The sequence below is a fragment of the Lactuca saligna genome, chromosome 9, assembly GCF_052625555.1.
Source record: "Lactuca saligna cultivar CGN05327 chromosome 9, ASM5262555v1, whole genome shotgun sequence".
Classification (NCBI taxonomy): Eukaryota; Viridiplantae; Streptophyta; class Magnoliopsida; order Asterales; family Asteraceae; genus Lactuca; species Lactuca saligna.
In genome coordinates, this window is record NC_136425.1 from 174,632,806 (window position 1) to 174,649,296 (window position 16,491).

Sequence of the window (16,491 nt, forward strand, 5' to 3'; positions counted from 1 at the left end):
CGTTTGTGAGGGAGGAGAGGCAACTTTTGATCATTTTGTTGGTGTGATTGCAAAGATGAGGTAACCAAGGAAAGAGGAGGCTGAAGGAGGAGCAAATCTAGTGATTTCAGAGTTCAAAGACTTCATCTTGAGGTATTTATTCAGACCTTCTTCAGTTTTGGTGTTGATTCTTATTGTTAGGGTTTTCTAACCCCTTTAGAGAATGGATATGTGGAGCAATTTGGCCCCTTCTCGAGTTTATGCTTTGGATCTGGACTCAAAGAGGTCCAGAAACCTTAACCCTTGGAGCTTTATGGGTTATTTTGGGAGCCATGAACTTAGGAGTTGGTTTTTGGGGCTAAATCACCAAGTAGGATCATCTAGATGTTATATGAGTGTCAAGGTCTGAACTTTACGTGATTATCATGCTTGGGGAGGTCAGATCTATGGGTTTAAGGAACAGATCTGACCTCAGGAGGTCAATGGAGTGTTTGCATGGCATGAACTCGCCGAGTCCAAAGATCAGACTCGGCGAGTAAGGTTAGGGTTTCCCATAAATCACTCACTGAGTAGACTCACCGAGTTGGGGGAATAACTCAGTGAGTCAGAGAGGGATTAGAGGACTGGAGTTCAAGACGGAACTCGCCGAGTTGATCTTGAGACTCAGCGAGTTGAGTCGGGGTAGCCCCACGATTCATGCTAGGTGTGACTCGTCGAGCAATGGGAGGGACTCGACATGCCAAGCGAGACTAGGAGTTAGTGGATACGTGTAGGGCTGTAAACGAACTGAACGTTCGGCGAACCGTTCATGAACTGTTCGGCGGGAAGTTCGTTTATGTTCGTTTATTTAATAAATGAACGAGCATGAACAAAAATTATCGTTCGTTTAGTTAAATGAACGAACATGAACAATGGTCTCGTTCTTTCAGTTATGTTCGTGAACGTTCGTTTATGATGTTCATTTACGTTCGTTTATGTTCGTTCGTTTAAGTTTATTTATATTCATCTATATTCAATTATTGTTTATTATATTACTATATTATATGTTCGTTTATGTTAATATATGTTCAATTGTGTTTTTTTTTATCTTTGTTCGTTTATGTTTGTTCGTTTATGTTCGTTTACCATGTTCACGAACATAAATGAACGAACATGAACAAAGTAATTTGTTAAACGAACGAACATGAACAAGAAAATCTCGTTCGTTTATCCGTTCGTGTTCGTTTGTTGTTCGGCTAACTTAAACGAACGAACATGAACAAGACCTTGTTCGTGTTTGTTTGGTTCGTTTACAACCCTAGATACGTGTGGACTCGTCGAGTTGCCTAAGTGCACTCGACGAGTCGGGTCAAAGTTTAACCATTGACTTTGGTTGACTTTTAGGGTTTGATCAACAATGAGGGCCTTTGAGCCAAAGGACGGGTAAAATGGTCTTTTACCCTTCTGAGGCTGCTTAGAGAGGGTTGAGTCTAGTCATGAGAGTTGTATTTATGAGAGTATTACTTTATGTGATTAGGTGGAGGCTAGATCGTATTTCTACCGAGTCAGAGATTTACTGAGACATCTGAGGTGAGTCTTCTCACTATACTTTACCTTGAGTGGTAATTAGAGTTATGTGACAGAGTTATTGTATGCTATTATGTGATGTGTTGCACTGCATTATTTCTATGTGGTTTATGTCATGTGTATATCAGAGTATATCAGAGTTAGAACCGGAAGGTTCACAGAGCTAGGACCAGAGGGTCCACAGAGTTAGGGCCCACGGGCCCACAGAGTTATAGCATTGAGTGGCTAGTATGTGTTATGTATGATATTTTGGGGAACTCACTAAGCTTTATGCTTACAGTGTTATGTGTTATGTGTTTCAGGTACCAATGATGATCGTGGGAAGGCGCCGACATGATTTATACACACGCATGGGTTTTATGTATTTTGATCTTGGGAAACATTTTGTGAAACAAAGTTATGATGCAATGGGATTATATTAATAAATGTGTTTGGAAAAATATGTTTAAAAATGCGAAAAATTGTTTTAAATTTTACGGTGTTACACACTAGGGCTTATATAAGCTCATCAGTATAGTCCAATGGATCATGTGTAATAATGTCATGACCTTAGGATTTATAGATGTAGTTTTCAAAAGAATTAATTTTGCTATTCAAAAAAAAAAGATAATGATACAACTTGTTGTCAGTTTGTCTTCCACCTTGATGTAAAAACTATTAATTTAAATACTTTATATAAAATCTTAGAAATAATAAACTAATTAGGTCAAGTTGGTGATTGAAAATGATTTTGAAAAATATATATACCATTTCAAAAGGTTCTCCTAAATAAATATAGTGCATTATTATTATTAGTTAAATATTGTGTTCTCTAGCCCCATTAAAACTACAATACCCTTTTAAGATGCCATATGAACCTTGTTTTTAGCTAATTGTCTATTATCTTCATTACAAATGCACTCGTAATATTGATAGAATTCTTAATGCATTAACTGGCAATTTTTAATTCACTTATTGACAAATTGGTTAAACTTTCAGAAGTTAAGGGTACAAATTAAAAGCATATAAACATAAGGGCTCAAATTGTAAACTTCGGTAGTAGTAGTTGAATCGAAAGAGTAATACAAAAAATAATGTAGTGACGTATGCACCCTACTTGTGCACCCAAATAAAAAACCTAGCTGCTTTTCTAGACCTAAAATCTCCAATTTACATAGACCTTTTCGTTATCAATGTGTACAACATGCATTAAAACTTGTACAAATATCTGGATTTGCAAATTTTAGCTCTGGAAATAAGCTATCAAAAAATAAAAATAAATACAAATAAAATTTGAATATCCAGTAGATATTGCAGCAACTGAGACCTTTCAATCTGTTTCTATCACCATGCTCAAATTTTAGAAATACGGAGTTAAGGTTGAATTCTAGAGAGAGAAAGTAAGAGTAAGAGAGAGAAAGAGAGGTTTAAGGGAGGTTTTTAGTTTAGGTCTACCAACTGGTTGTTAGAGATTATACTCCTTAACCAAACATCGTCGTCAACAGCTCGTTTTCTAGAGAGAGAAACATATACTTTTAGAGAGAGAAAGTGGTGAAAGAAAGAAGAAGGAAGAAAGGGAGGTCCATCGAAGAAAAGATCAGATAATAGCTCAGCAGCTTAAACACATAGACACAGTGACACACATATGTGTATATGTATATAGATATAGAGAGAGATAAATTTTCTTGCTTTCCGCGACATATTTTTTCTGGGATTTTCATATAAGATAATCACAGAAAGAGAAAAGGAAACCATATATATACATACATACATATAAGAAGAGAGAGAGTATGTGGGGGGTTTTTTCACGTGGGAATTGATGGAAGAATGGAAAGATTTTAAAAGAAAGTTATGATTTTGATGTATCGATTGATTGATGAGTGATCATAAAACACCATCATCATCATCTATCATCATCATCATAATCATCAAAACACTCACTTTGTTTCATTAAAATTTCAGAACTGAAATCAACAAGTTCTTTTTTTTTTTTCTCTCTCTCTCTACCCTTCAATGCTGAGTACTTGTGTTTTCTGAATTCCGGGCAGTTCGGGCAGAGTCGTATTAATTGATTGCGATTCTGAATTTGGAGACCCCATGTGTACATCTGGTCTTGGGATCATCATCATCAACATCGGTGTACATGAATTCATGGAAATTGCATCACAAAATTGAAGCTTACTTGTTCCCCACAACCACACACCCATGACTTAATTTCAGGTATTTTTTTTTTTTTTTTTAAATTCATATATTCCTAATCTGTTGACTTTTTTTGCTTCCAATATCTATCTCATCATCAAGAACACGTTTTTTTTTTTCTTATATGGGTTTTCTTGATTAATTTCCATTAACCCTTTTCGATCTTTATTCTGTTTATCATATTTTTCAAAGATTCATACAATTGAGTGGATTATATGGGTGTTTACTTGTTTTGTTCATCTTGAAATTGATCAAATAAAAATGGGTTTGTTTCTTTAATTAGTTTCCATACAAAATGTTTTGATGATGAATTGAGGGTATTTTGGGAATATCGAAAAAGAGTTGTCTTCAAATTTAACTTGTTTGATAGCAGCAAAATAAACAGGGAATATCTCTACTACTACGCGTATCATGTGAGGGTTGCGTACACAAACAAACATCAAAGTACTTTCTTTGTGTTGCTTTTATGCTTATGTCCTTCTCCAACCATTAATTCTCCCTCCATCTTCTATCTTCTCATTTCATTGTATGTTTGTTTCATAAAGATTCAATCTTTGTTACCATTTTAATGATTTTCACTTTGATTTTCTGCTTTTTGATGAGCAATTATATATCATTTTTCAATTTTCACCTTGCAAGATTGAACTACTTGGTAAAAAAACGTTGAGAAAATGTAGTCTTCTTTTGCCATGGCTAATAATTCAATCCCTGTTACCATTTTAATGATTTATAGTACATTATCATGTTTATGTGCTATTCACAAAAAAAAATGATTTTTTTTATGTAAATGTTAAGCATCATGATTCAAAATTTCAATCGCTAATGTAAGTTTATCATAAGAAATCCTTTTTATGGTCTTTTCTACTGTAGGAGCATTTTTGAAACTTCTAGTTTTTAACTTTTAGCAAAAAGTTCGATTTAAACAAAAAGCTTCATTTATTGGTCCGAACATTTGGCTTTTAGTTTAAATAAAAAACTTCAAATCTAAAAACTATTTCATGCGACATTTAAAAAACAACTATTGAGCTATTTATATCACTTTCCATGATTGTCGTTGAAATATATTTATATATCTTTTTTAAATAATTGTTTTTTTATGTCATTTTACACATTTTTAAAGTTTACAATTATTTTTACCAAAAACTCGTATAACAAATAAAAGCTACCAGTTACTTTTACCGTAATGACAGTTTTTAAATTTCAATCATAGTAAAAATGTCATATATTAAGTTCTCTCTCGTAAAGATTCTAACTTTTATAAAGAATATCTTGGTTACTTTATATATTGACTTTTCAAAGTATCTTGTTTTATTTTTTGTTGCAACAAGCTCCAAAAATATGAAAATTAGACTTTAAAAAAGCAAATATACGAAATTGTCAACTACAACGACTTTTATGCATTATTGTGACAATCCGTCTAAAATTTTACATTTTTGCGATTCGTATTATTTTAGCATTTTTACAATAATTCGAAAAAAAAATTAAGGATTCCGAACGCTGTTACATCTTTTAATGAGTCAATTCAATGTAGAAAATAGAAATAGTTAATTTTCTTGAAATGTACATAAAAATAAAATTAATTTTTACATTCAATGGTTTAATTTCTTGCAGAAAATTTATTACAAATATTTGAAGAAATGTCAACTTACATACCAAGTTCAGAAAATGCAAGAGATTCCGCTCCAATGCTCTACTTAAGAGAGCCTCTACAAGATTCCTACCCATCGGAATCACCAATTCTAGCCGGAAATGTGATGATGTACATGAACTTTTCATCAGCTTCCACCGGAGGCGGAGAGTTTTCCGGTACCCTGGCCGGAGCTTCCCAGCAGCCCAACAGCTGTACCGACATTCCTAACATCGGAGTCCATGATTCCAATGTTGTCTCACATCAAGAATTCCTCTCAAGCATGGGGGAATCATGGAGAGACGGTAGGAATCACGAAATGATGTTAATGGATCAAATGGGAAGTCGGAATTTGCAACAAGGGCAAGGACAGGGACTGTCACTGAGTCTCAGTTCGCATATTCAACCGACCGGAATCCAATTCCATTCCGGTGATTACAGGAACCCAAACATATTCTTCCGGCCGGAATCCAGTTCCGTAATAACCGGTTTTCACGGAAACAATTTAGACTCGATCAAAACAGACGTTTCTCCGTACGGAATCGGAAATGTTTCGAGGGGAATCACTGATTCCAAGTACCTAAAATCGGCACAAGAATTGCTCAATGAGATCGTTAACGTCGGAAAAGCTCTAAAACAACAAAACTCACGAAAAGAATCCACCGACGACTCGAAAGGAATCGATGATGAATCGAAGAACATTATTTCTCCAAATCAAGAATTAAACGAACTCTCGGCTAATGAAAAACAAGATTTACAAAATAAAACAACAAAATTAATCGCGATGTTGGATGAGGTTGATAGAAGGTACAAGCAATACTATCATCAAATGCAGATCGTTGTATCTGCATTTGATGTGATTGCTGGATGTGGGGCCGCCAGGCCCTACACATCACTTGCTTTGCAAACAATTTCGCGCCATTTTCGTTGTTTGCGAGACGCGATAAATAACCAAATAAAAGCGGCTCAAAGAAGCCTCGGGGAGACTGATTCCGCCGGAAACGGGAAAGGAATTGGGATTTCCAGACTTCGGTTTGTGGATCAACAACTTAGGCAACAACGAGCTCTTCAACAGCTTGGAATGATACAACAACATACTTGGAGACCACAACGAGGCCTTCCGGAAACTTCCGTGTCGGTTCTTCGTGCTTGGTTGTTTGAGCATTTTCTTCATCCGTAATCACTGATTCCCTTCATTTTTATACTAATTTTCTTTGTAATTACATTTTAACATCTATTATTTACTTTATTTGTTTAGGTATCCTAAAGATTCAGACAAAATCATGCTAGCTAGACAGACAGGTTTGACTAGAAGTCAGGTAAATTATCATACAATGTATTTTCATATATTTGTTTATTACGGCATCCTACTTTTGTTTCTTTCTATTACAACGTTATACTTTCAGGTTTTTTTCTTATTAAAACATTGTAATTTGAAAAGTCTACCCAATTATAATATTGTAGGTTAAGACATAATACTTTGAAAGTTTTACCCAATTATTAGCATTGCAGTTTTAATGTTTTTTTTCTTATTTAGACAATATAATATGAAAAATCTAACCAATGATAGCATTTGAATTTCAATCTTTTCTTATCAAGGACATTATACTTTGAAAAATCTACCGAATTATATAACTATAGCGGGCTAGATTTTTCAAACTACAATTTTGTAATAGGAAGAAATGAAAGTACATTTTTATTTCTTGCACTTGACCCTACTTGAAACTATTATATATACTTACTCCTATGGAACTAAAGTTCCATTGGGGATTCCGATTCCGATCCTGATACCGTTGTTTCCTAATGAAAGTGGTTGAATCTGTAATGGACAGGTTTCAAACTGGTTTATAAATGCGAGAGTTCGTCTATGGAAGCCAATGGTGGAAGAAATGTACAAAGAGGAAGCTGGAGAAGCCGGAATGGAATCAAACTCATCATCGGAAATCGCACCCAAAAATGCAAAAAGAGATCGGAATCCTTCCGATGATCAAGGAGAAACCACAGCCTCCAAATTAACAAATCAAGCTCATGACATTGACATGGTGGGAACAAGCAATGAATCAGATTTCCAAAACATGATGGTTAACAGAGGTGAAAACGGGCGGCTCGTGGCGGCGACGTATCAGATTCCGGGAAGGTTTGGAAACGGAAATGTAGGTGGTGGTGGTGGTGGTGGTGGTGTGGGTGGGGTGTCGCTCACATTAGGGTTACAACACTGTGAAGATGGTAGCTTACAACCAATGGCTTCCAACCATCATCATAGTTTTGGTGGTGGTGGTGGTGGTGGTGTGTATGATGCTGGTGGTGGTTCATCGGTGGGGCCAGAGACGGTTGACTTTGACTGTGTGGATTCAGGTAACCAACAACAAAGATTTGGATCGTCTCACTTGTTACATGATTTTGTAGCATGAGAGTTATTAAAAATAAAAAAAAAATCTTGATCTGTTATGAAACAGAAACTATATATATGTATAATTGTAAAGATAAGATGCATATATTTTTCTTTTCTTTTGCTTTAGTAATAATGTAGATTTGACTTGTATACTGTCATTTCTTACAATTTGATGGCTAATAATTTGTTGAGAGATTTGAGCCATGTAAAGATTTAAAAACTTTTATAATTCTTTTCAAAATACCAAGAAAAAATAAGTCTTCAATTAACTAAAAAGATTGTAGTTCCCATTGGATAAGTCTAAAATGATTGTATCAACTTTTAAAATACTCGATACTATTTTGATTTTATCCCCTTAATTATATCAACTTTTAAATATTTATTTTTTTTCTTTGACTAATTAATGTAATTTACATAATACACAAAATAAAAAACGTGTGTCCGATTAATTAAAATGACACTAATATCAAATATCAAACCAATAATATAATATTTTTACATCTTTTATTTTTATAGCTACATACTTAGTAGTGCTATCGTCTTTTATTCATTTAAATGTTTAATGAAAAGTAGTTTATTTTTATTCTTTTGAGAAATATGACATATGTGTTTAGAAGACGACAAATTAGATGAGGTGTCTTTATAAAAGGCTATGCATTGAAGCGAGATCGATTATATACTTTTGAAAAAGATTTTGAAAAGGTTATGCAATGGAGAAAGTTCATGATAATGGGATTTTGCCATTTTAGTTAGTGGAAAGCGGCATGAATATTAAATCTTTGAATTGGCTATGCATTATCATCCATACACATTTGATACATAATAATATACTTTGCAAGTTGAAGTTGTTGAATATTGTTAATTTTGTCTTTGATATATTTTGCAAATAGTTTAATATTGTTTGTAATTGTATTAAACCAAAATGACACATCCCTCTCTAATTTCTTTAACTAGAAAATATAAAGTTGTTATATCAAAATTAGGAGGCAATCATACATTTACCAAGGAAATCAGATTGCTTTATACCTACCAAATACAATGCATATCCATAAGACATGATCTAATTGCAAAAAAAAGATCAGAATCCAAGAATATCACATCTAGTAAATATTAATTAAAAAAAAAAAAAAAAAAAAAAAAAAGATTTTTACCTAAAGCCAACCAACCACAAAAAGTAGCTTCTAATTTAGAGAAATATCAACATGGTTTTCCTCACCACCCATCATGATCTACATACAGCACATAGAAACCAAAATTAACACTAATGAATACCAATATTGTTCATAGACAAAATTAAGTGTAAGTTACATTTTTGGTCCCCGAGTATAGCTGATCTTTGCAATTTTGGTCCCAATAAGTTTTCTCTTGCAATTTTGATCCTTATTTGAGGTTTTTGTAATGTTTTTGGTCCTCTTCCAGGTAAAATGACTATATTACCCTATTCTGTCTTTTTATAATTGTTATTTGAGCACCATAACCATTACAAAAACTTCAAATAAGGACCAAATTGCAAGAGAAATCATTTTGGGGACAAATTTGAAAAACATAAGCTCTACTCAGGGACCAAAAATGTAATCTTGCTAACTTAAAAAGTTTTCTTATGTCCCAAAAAGTTATCTTTCGGTTTGGGTCCTAACATGAGGTTTTTGTACAGTTTATGGTCCTCTTCCAAGTAAAATTACTATTTTACCCTTTTCATTTTTTCATAAATATTTGTCATTTAAGAACCATCTATGTTGCAAAAACCTCAAATTTTGACCAAACTGCAAGAGAAAACTATTTTGGGACCAAAATTGCAAAAATCAGCTATACTCAAATGACCAAATATGTAATTTTGCTCTAACTGTAATTTAACTAACCTAAAAAGTTCTCTTTTAATCCCAAAAAGTTTTCTCTTTCGATTTAGGCCCTAATATGAGGTTGTTGTACAGTTTTTGGTCCTCTTCCAAGTAAAAAATGACTATTTTAACCTTTTCAATGTTTTACAAATATTTGTTATTTAAGGGCCATCAATGTTGCAAAAACCTCAAATCACGACCAAACTGCAAGAGAACTTTTTGGGACTAAAACTGCAAATATAAGCTATACTCAAGGACCAAAAATACAACTAACTCTTAAAATCAATTTTACTAACCTTTTATACAATGCAGTAACATCTTCATTCAACCAAGAAGTTTCAAGAAACTCATCCCCACAATCTTTAACATCAATCATCTCCATTTCAAACTCATGATGCCCACAATATTCATTCCACTCAAACCACATTTTAGAAATAGACTCCTTTTTAAAACAAGTGGTGTGATCTTCTTCTTCAGGTGAATTTGCAGCAATCAGTCTATACGTATAAACCTTCCTTAGCTGCCCGGGTCTAAAAGCCCGCCCGATTGCTTGTCGGGTAACCGAAGGGTTCAAATGAACATCCAAAATTATAATTCTTGAAGCTCCAACTAAAGATATTCCTTCTCCACATGCTTTAATTGATCCAAAAAACACTTTTGCTTCACTAGAATTGTTGAATTGATCCATTGCTATTTCTCGCTCTTCGTTATCGTGGTCCCCAGTTATCATGAAAATCTGCTTTCCAAGAGTCCACCCTTTGACTTTCGTGGTCAACCTTAGCAAGAACTTTAAGGGTAAAAGATATTGACCAAATACTAGAAGCTTTTCGCCTTTGGATTCACATAGGCGAAGTAGGTTGAGGAAAAATTTCGCTTTTACCCCTTCTCTTTCGTTTAAATTCTCCAAAAGCTCATCGATTTTGTGGACATTGTCATCGAGTTTTTCTTTGTTTATGTTTTTGGCTAAACTTTTTAAATCAGGGTGGACATATATCGCGCTTCCATCTGAACTTATTTTGAATTTTCTTGCTAGTTTTTTTAATTCTGAAACTTCCCTCTTTTGCCTAGGGCTAAGGTTTAAAAAGACAGAAAAGTCCATATGCCCGGGTAAATCCAAGAAATCACCTTTGTAGTAATGAAGGACTTTACTTGTCATTTCGCGTAAATCCTCAATAACTGTGACTTTTCTCTTGAAATTTTCATCTTTAAGTAAAGTATGTTCAACCAATTCATAAAACTCATTATCAGTGCTCTTTTTTAAAAGATTTCTCCTGCTTTCAATCGGAACCCTACTCAAGATTCTTCTTTTTATCATCTTGGGATCTTCAAGTTTTAAAAACTTAGGGCGAACAAGATTCAAAATATTGAAAACTTCCCTCACATGATTTTGATAAAGGGTACCTGAAAGTACAACCTTTCTTTTGGTTTCGACTTTTTCAAGTGAAGTCAACACATCTGTATCTTGGTTTCTTGGAGTGTGGCCTTCATCTAAGATGAGAATCGTGGGGCATTTTAGTAAAATCTCTTGACAAGTAAGGGAAAGGGAGCCTCTATCGTTGTCACACACGATTGTGGAAAACTGTTTGTATCCTAAAAACAAAATGGATCTTTGATTTGTCCATTGTTTTAGGACTTCAAGTTGTTGGGCCCTACCATCTGCTTTTGATGAGTAGAAATCAAACACTGGAATGTCTTCAACTTGCCATTTATGAATTTCTTTCTTCCATGTTGCTAGAATTCCTCTAGGAAGAACCACTAATGGTCTTGCATCTGGATCTTTTGCCATGTAACTTTGAATGAAACTGATAAGCAAAAATGTTTTACCAGATCCAGGTGCGTGGGCCAGGATGCATCCACCTGGCTTTTCAGAAACTAAATTGCTTAAAAGAAAATTAAAGCCTTCAACTTGATGAGGTTTCATTTCTTTTTTGTGACTCGGGTGAGCTGTTATTGCTGCATCTCCCATTGAGAAATCTTTTCCTGGTAATTTCACTCCATCAAGAACAATGCCACCTGGCACCCCTTTGTCAGATCGCCCTTCGTAATAATAAGTTCTTGTACTCTTTGATGCCTGTATTCAAATTTCAAATCAATGACTATAGTTTCATAGTTGTTGAAGTGAAAGATATAAAGTTTTGAGTTTTGAATGAGGACCTTGGGGCGTTGAAACTCGATTATGGATTCAATGCTTCTATCAACTACTCCACATACACGACAAACATAACCAATGTCTTCTTTTAATATAAAGGAATGATCACATTCTTGTTCTTCTTCTTCTTCTTTTTGATGTTGGATAGATGGAAATGCCATGTCAGGATCCTGGAAGAGATTATAAAAGAGTAGTAAATGGTTGATAAACTTATACTAGAAGTGTGACTTTGAGGAAGATAAGAGATGAATATTTTTCATGTTACCTTTGAGGATTCCAATCCAACGTTCATTTCTTGCCAAATATCAGCAAGCCCATCGAAGTCGGCTTCGGATTGTGAATTACTCTCTTCCACATCGGAATCGGAATCAACACCAACATAGACACCTTTAAAGTGCTTTTTCTTTTCAACCTCTACATCGTTATCATTATTTTTCTCTTTTTCATCTTTTGACTCGACAACAATGTCTGTAATTGTATTCCCTTCTTCTACACCTTCTCTTTCTCCTTTTCCTCCTTTCCCTTTTCCTCTTGGTCTCCCTCTCCCTTTCCCACCCCCACCCCCATTCACATTCCCACTCCCACTCCCACCCCCTACCCCTACCCCTCTCCCTCCTCCTCCTCCTCCTCCTCCTCCTCCTCCTCCTCCTCCTTTCCCAACTGAAGCTTGACCTTGACCATAATCTCCCTCCTACATGGAGAGAAAACCAAAACACCATATTTATACAACATGTATTAATTCAAACCAGAAATCATCACTGGAATCCCAAAAAGATTCAAGGCAGCTTACCAGAAATTGTTTCATTGAAAACTGGCCTTCAGGCTTATTCAAGACTATGTCTCTGTAAGGTTGAAAAGGCCTTGCGGATGTGGGTTCATCATCATCTGATCCTATGATGACAACAGAATCAGGTGCATTTGTATCATGACCCATGGCCATGGCATCATCAAACATAACCACATCCCTCACATGATTTGCAACTGAAACCTCCTTCACAGGATTTGGAAATGGAGCCTCCTTCACAGGGTATGTGTCCATTAAATCAGCCCCAAGTGAAGGATACCTTCTAAAACAAGGCATTAACGTCTGTTTTCTTAGTGAAAGAATATTTTCTATGTCTTTTGTAACAGACCCATATTTAGGTGAATCAAAGCTTGCCACAAAGTTTCTAACATCAAATGGATCATTATAATCAATGGTTTTCTTTTGCTTCTTTGCATCAAATGTGCGCTTAGTGTACAGTGGGTTTGGAGATATGATTTCTTCACCATTGCTCATTTGTCCCTTGATTATTTCTGAAACAAACATACAAAACACAAACCAAGGAAAGTGAGAAAATTTTGCATCTAGACAACATTTAGAAGGGATATACCCGAAATCATTTGCAAAATTGACAAAATCGAGCAGGTCAATTGCGTGATCATCCCAAAAAAATAACAAATTGAATACATAAACATTTATGTCTACATATACATAGTGAGAAAAAAAAAAAAAAAAAAAAAAAAAGAGTACCAGAGGGTTTAAAACTTGTGCTATAATGCGCGTTCATCCGGTCTTCGATGTCCATTGACTGTAACAAAAAGGGGGGATTATAATTATATGATCGATAGAATCACATGCATTTAGGTTAACAATCACCCGTTCAACGTATATAGACAACACAGCTGAAAATCGACGGAAGAAAACATGTGGGAAATAAACCCTAAACATTTGCAACAAAACCCAACAAATTAAAGAGGATAATGACTTACATTGTTGATCCAGCGGGATCGCCACGTTTGTTTAACGATTCTTTCGAGTGAATAGAAAGATTAGAGAGAAAAGGACGGTTGAAGAACAGCTATGGGGGAACTGAAGTGAGTTTGGAGTCGGGTGAATTTTGATGCAAAGCAGGGAATAAAACAAGCAAAGGCTTCGGGGAACTGGGAAGCCTAACGGAGCTTTGCAGATTCTTTTCTTTTATTCTTTCTCACTTTAGGTGTTAGGTAGTGGTGTTTATGCAAAATTCTAAAAAATAGAAGGACAATATTATTATTAGCCAATAAATTACGAATAAATTCGGTAAATTACAGGACGTAGGTGAGTTTGAAGAAAATGATCATAAAAGTTAAGATTTCAGAAAATGATGACAGGTAGGACTGTAAACGAACTGAACGTTCGGCGAACCGTTCGTGAACTGTTCGGCGGGAAGTTCGTTTATGTTCGTTTATTTAATAAATAAACCAACATGAACAAAAATTATCGTTCGTCTAGTTAAATGGACGAACATGAACAATGGTCCCGTTCGTTCATTTATGTTCGTGAACATTCGTTTATGATGTTCATTTACATTCATTTATGTTCGTTCGTTTAAGTTTATTTATATTCATCTATACTCAATTATTTTTTATTATATTGCTATATTATATGTTTGTTTATGTTCATATATGTTTAATTGTGTTTTTTTTTTATCTTTGTTCGTTTATGTTTGTTCGTTTATGTTCATTTAACATGTTCACGAACATAAATAAACGAACATGAACAAAGTAATTTGTTAAACGAACGAACATGAACAAGAAAATCTTGTTCGTTTATCCATTCGTGTTCGTTTGTTGTTCGGCTAACTTAAACGAACGAACATGAACAAGACCTTGTTCGTGTTCATTTGGTTCGTTTACAGCCCTAATCACAGGTTCTGCAGAGGGCTTCTGTGAACCATAAACACTTCTGCGGAATGTGAACACCTCTACGGAACTTGGTTTTTTCATTTATTTTTTTTTTCGTTTTCTATTTTTTTTTCCGTTTATTAATATTTTTTTTAATCACATAAGGTATTATTTAATTACCCCTTTATAAAAATGTGTGTTTAATAAAATTATATAAATATTTTATGTTTTTTATAAAATTACACACACTGGTATTTTAAATAATAATCATACTTTAAGTAGGTTACAAAAGATACTTTAGAAAACATAAACATACAACCTTCATAATAAACATACTTTGAAATAAATTTCACTAAAGTCTCTGCGGATCGTCTACAGCTCTGTGAAATCTTTGTTTTTTGATTTTTTTTAATTTTTTTCTTTTTTTCGTTTTTTTGTGTTCATTTTCATTTATTAATATTAATTTTTTTTAAATTACACTAATACCTTATGTGATTATTATGTAAAAAACTTGACAAAAAAGTTAAAAATAATGAAATGTTTTATATAATATGTTTGCTATTGATGTATGTTATGTATTTTTACTATTTTGTATTTACAAATCACTCTCCACAAACACAATGAAAAAACAATTTCTATTGGTAATTGAAACTCACAAAAACCCATTAAAATATGTCTATAACTTTTATAACTAATCCGTAGAGGTGTACACAGATCCGCAGAGGTGTACACTGATCCGCTGATAACAGTTCTATGGATTCCCAAACAGTACTGTGGATTGATATTACACATAAGTTCATTATTTTTAACCTCTTTTTGTCAATTTTTTATATAAACATAAGGTATTAGTGTATTAAAAAAAATAATCTTAATAAACGAAAACAAAAAATAGAAAGAACGAAAAAAATAAAAATTAAAAAACTCAATATCCGCAGAGGTGTTTTGGTTCCTCAGAAGCAAACGTATTACATAAAACATTTCATTATTTTTAATATTTTTTGTATAATTTTTTACATAATAATCACATAGTGTATTAGTATATTTAAAAAAAAAAGTATATTAATAAACGAAAATAAACGGAAAAAAAACGAAAAAAAATTAAAAAATCAAAAAACAAAGATTTCGCAGAGCTGTAGAGGATCCACAAAGCCTTCAATGAAGTTTATTTCAAAGTATGTTTATTATGAAGGTTGTATGTTTATGTTTTTTAAAGTATGTTTTGTAACCTACTTAAAGTATGTTTATTATTTAGAATACCGGTGTGTGTAATTTTATAAAAAACATAGTATATTTGTATAATTTTTATTAAACACATAACTTTTATAAACGGGTATTTAAATAAGAAAAATAAAAAACGAAAACAATTTTTTTACATAATAATCACATAATACCTTATGTGATTAAAAAAAATGTTAATAAACGAAGACAAAAAAAAAAAAAAAATGAAAAAAACCAAGATCCGCAAAGGTGTTCACATTCCGCAGAGGTGTTTATGGTTCCTCAGAACCCCCTCTGCGGAACATGTGTTCATTTTCTGAAATGTTCATTTTTGTGGTCATTTTCTTCAAACTCACCCTACATTATGGTCATTTGCCGAATTTTCTCATAAATTATTAAGTTTGGTTTTAAACATTGTTAAATATTTTTTTTGTGCATTTTGAATGTGTATCTTTTAATTTTTGTGTTAATAAAGTTATTTTCTTGAAGTTGTAAGGGTAATTTGGTTATCAGGATGAAGCCACAGTAAACACGTACTAATGTATATTTCTAAATTTTGATAAAATCGAGGGATAATGACTTAAAAGGGTAACATATTATTGGTTTTGTACACATTTAGTCTCTGACTTTTTTTTGTCCACATTTTACCCTTGAACTTGTTGTTGTGTATAAATTAAGTCATTATTACCAGGTGCTTCCAGTTAAGCCGGTCATTTTGTGTTTTACTGGTTTACGTGGCAATTACGTGGCAGATACCCTCTTCCACCCTCATTTATCAAGAAACCTCATTTACGAACGAAGATTAATTAGGGTTATATTGTCTTTATTCTCATAATTCGTTCTTGATCGGTTCCACATTACTCGCACTTCTCTTCTCTCAAAACACCATTCTGATTCA

The 16,491-nt window shown here is 33.6% G+C and overlaps 2 protein-coding genes across 2 annotated transcripts; one reads left to right on the forward strand and one right to left on the reverse strand.

The window, feature by feature from the left end:
* The first annotated feature begins 2,835 nt into the window (after positions 1–2,835).
* On the forward strand, positions 2,836–7,858 carry LOC145014676 (BEL1-like homeodomain protein 7). The gene is made up of 4 exons (XM_078973108.1): positions 2,836–3,744; positions 5,335–6,526; positions 6,609–6,669; positions 7,183–7,858. Exons 2-4 carry the CDS (start codon positions 5,361–5,363, stop codon positions 7,759–7,761), a joined length of 1,806 nt encoding a protein of 601 aa, XP_078829234.1. The 5' UTR covers positions 2,836–3,744; positions 5,335–5,360; the 3' UTR covers positions 7,762–7,858.
* An 881-nt stretch (positions 7,859–8,739) lies between these two features.
* LOC145015314 (protein CHROMATIN REMODELING 35-like) lies at positions 8,740–13,699 on the reverse strand. The gene is made up of 7 exons (XM_078973771.1): positions 13,482–13,699; positions 13,243–13,300; positions 12,520–13,025; positions 11,995–12,420; positions 11,735–11,899; positions 9,877–11,651; positions 8,740–8,971 (listed from the first exon to the last, which is right to left on the reverse strand). The coding sequence occupies exons 2-7, from the start codon at positions 13,295–13,297 to the stop codon at positions 8,965–8,967; spliced, it is 2,934 nt and encodes a 977-aa protein (XP_078829897.1). The 5' UTR covers positions 13,298–13,300; positions 13,482–13,699; the 3' UTR covers positions 8,740–8,964.
* Positions 13,700–16,491: the final 2,792 nt, after the last annotated feature.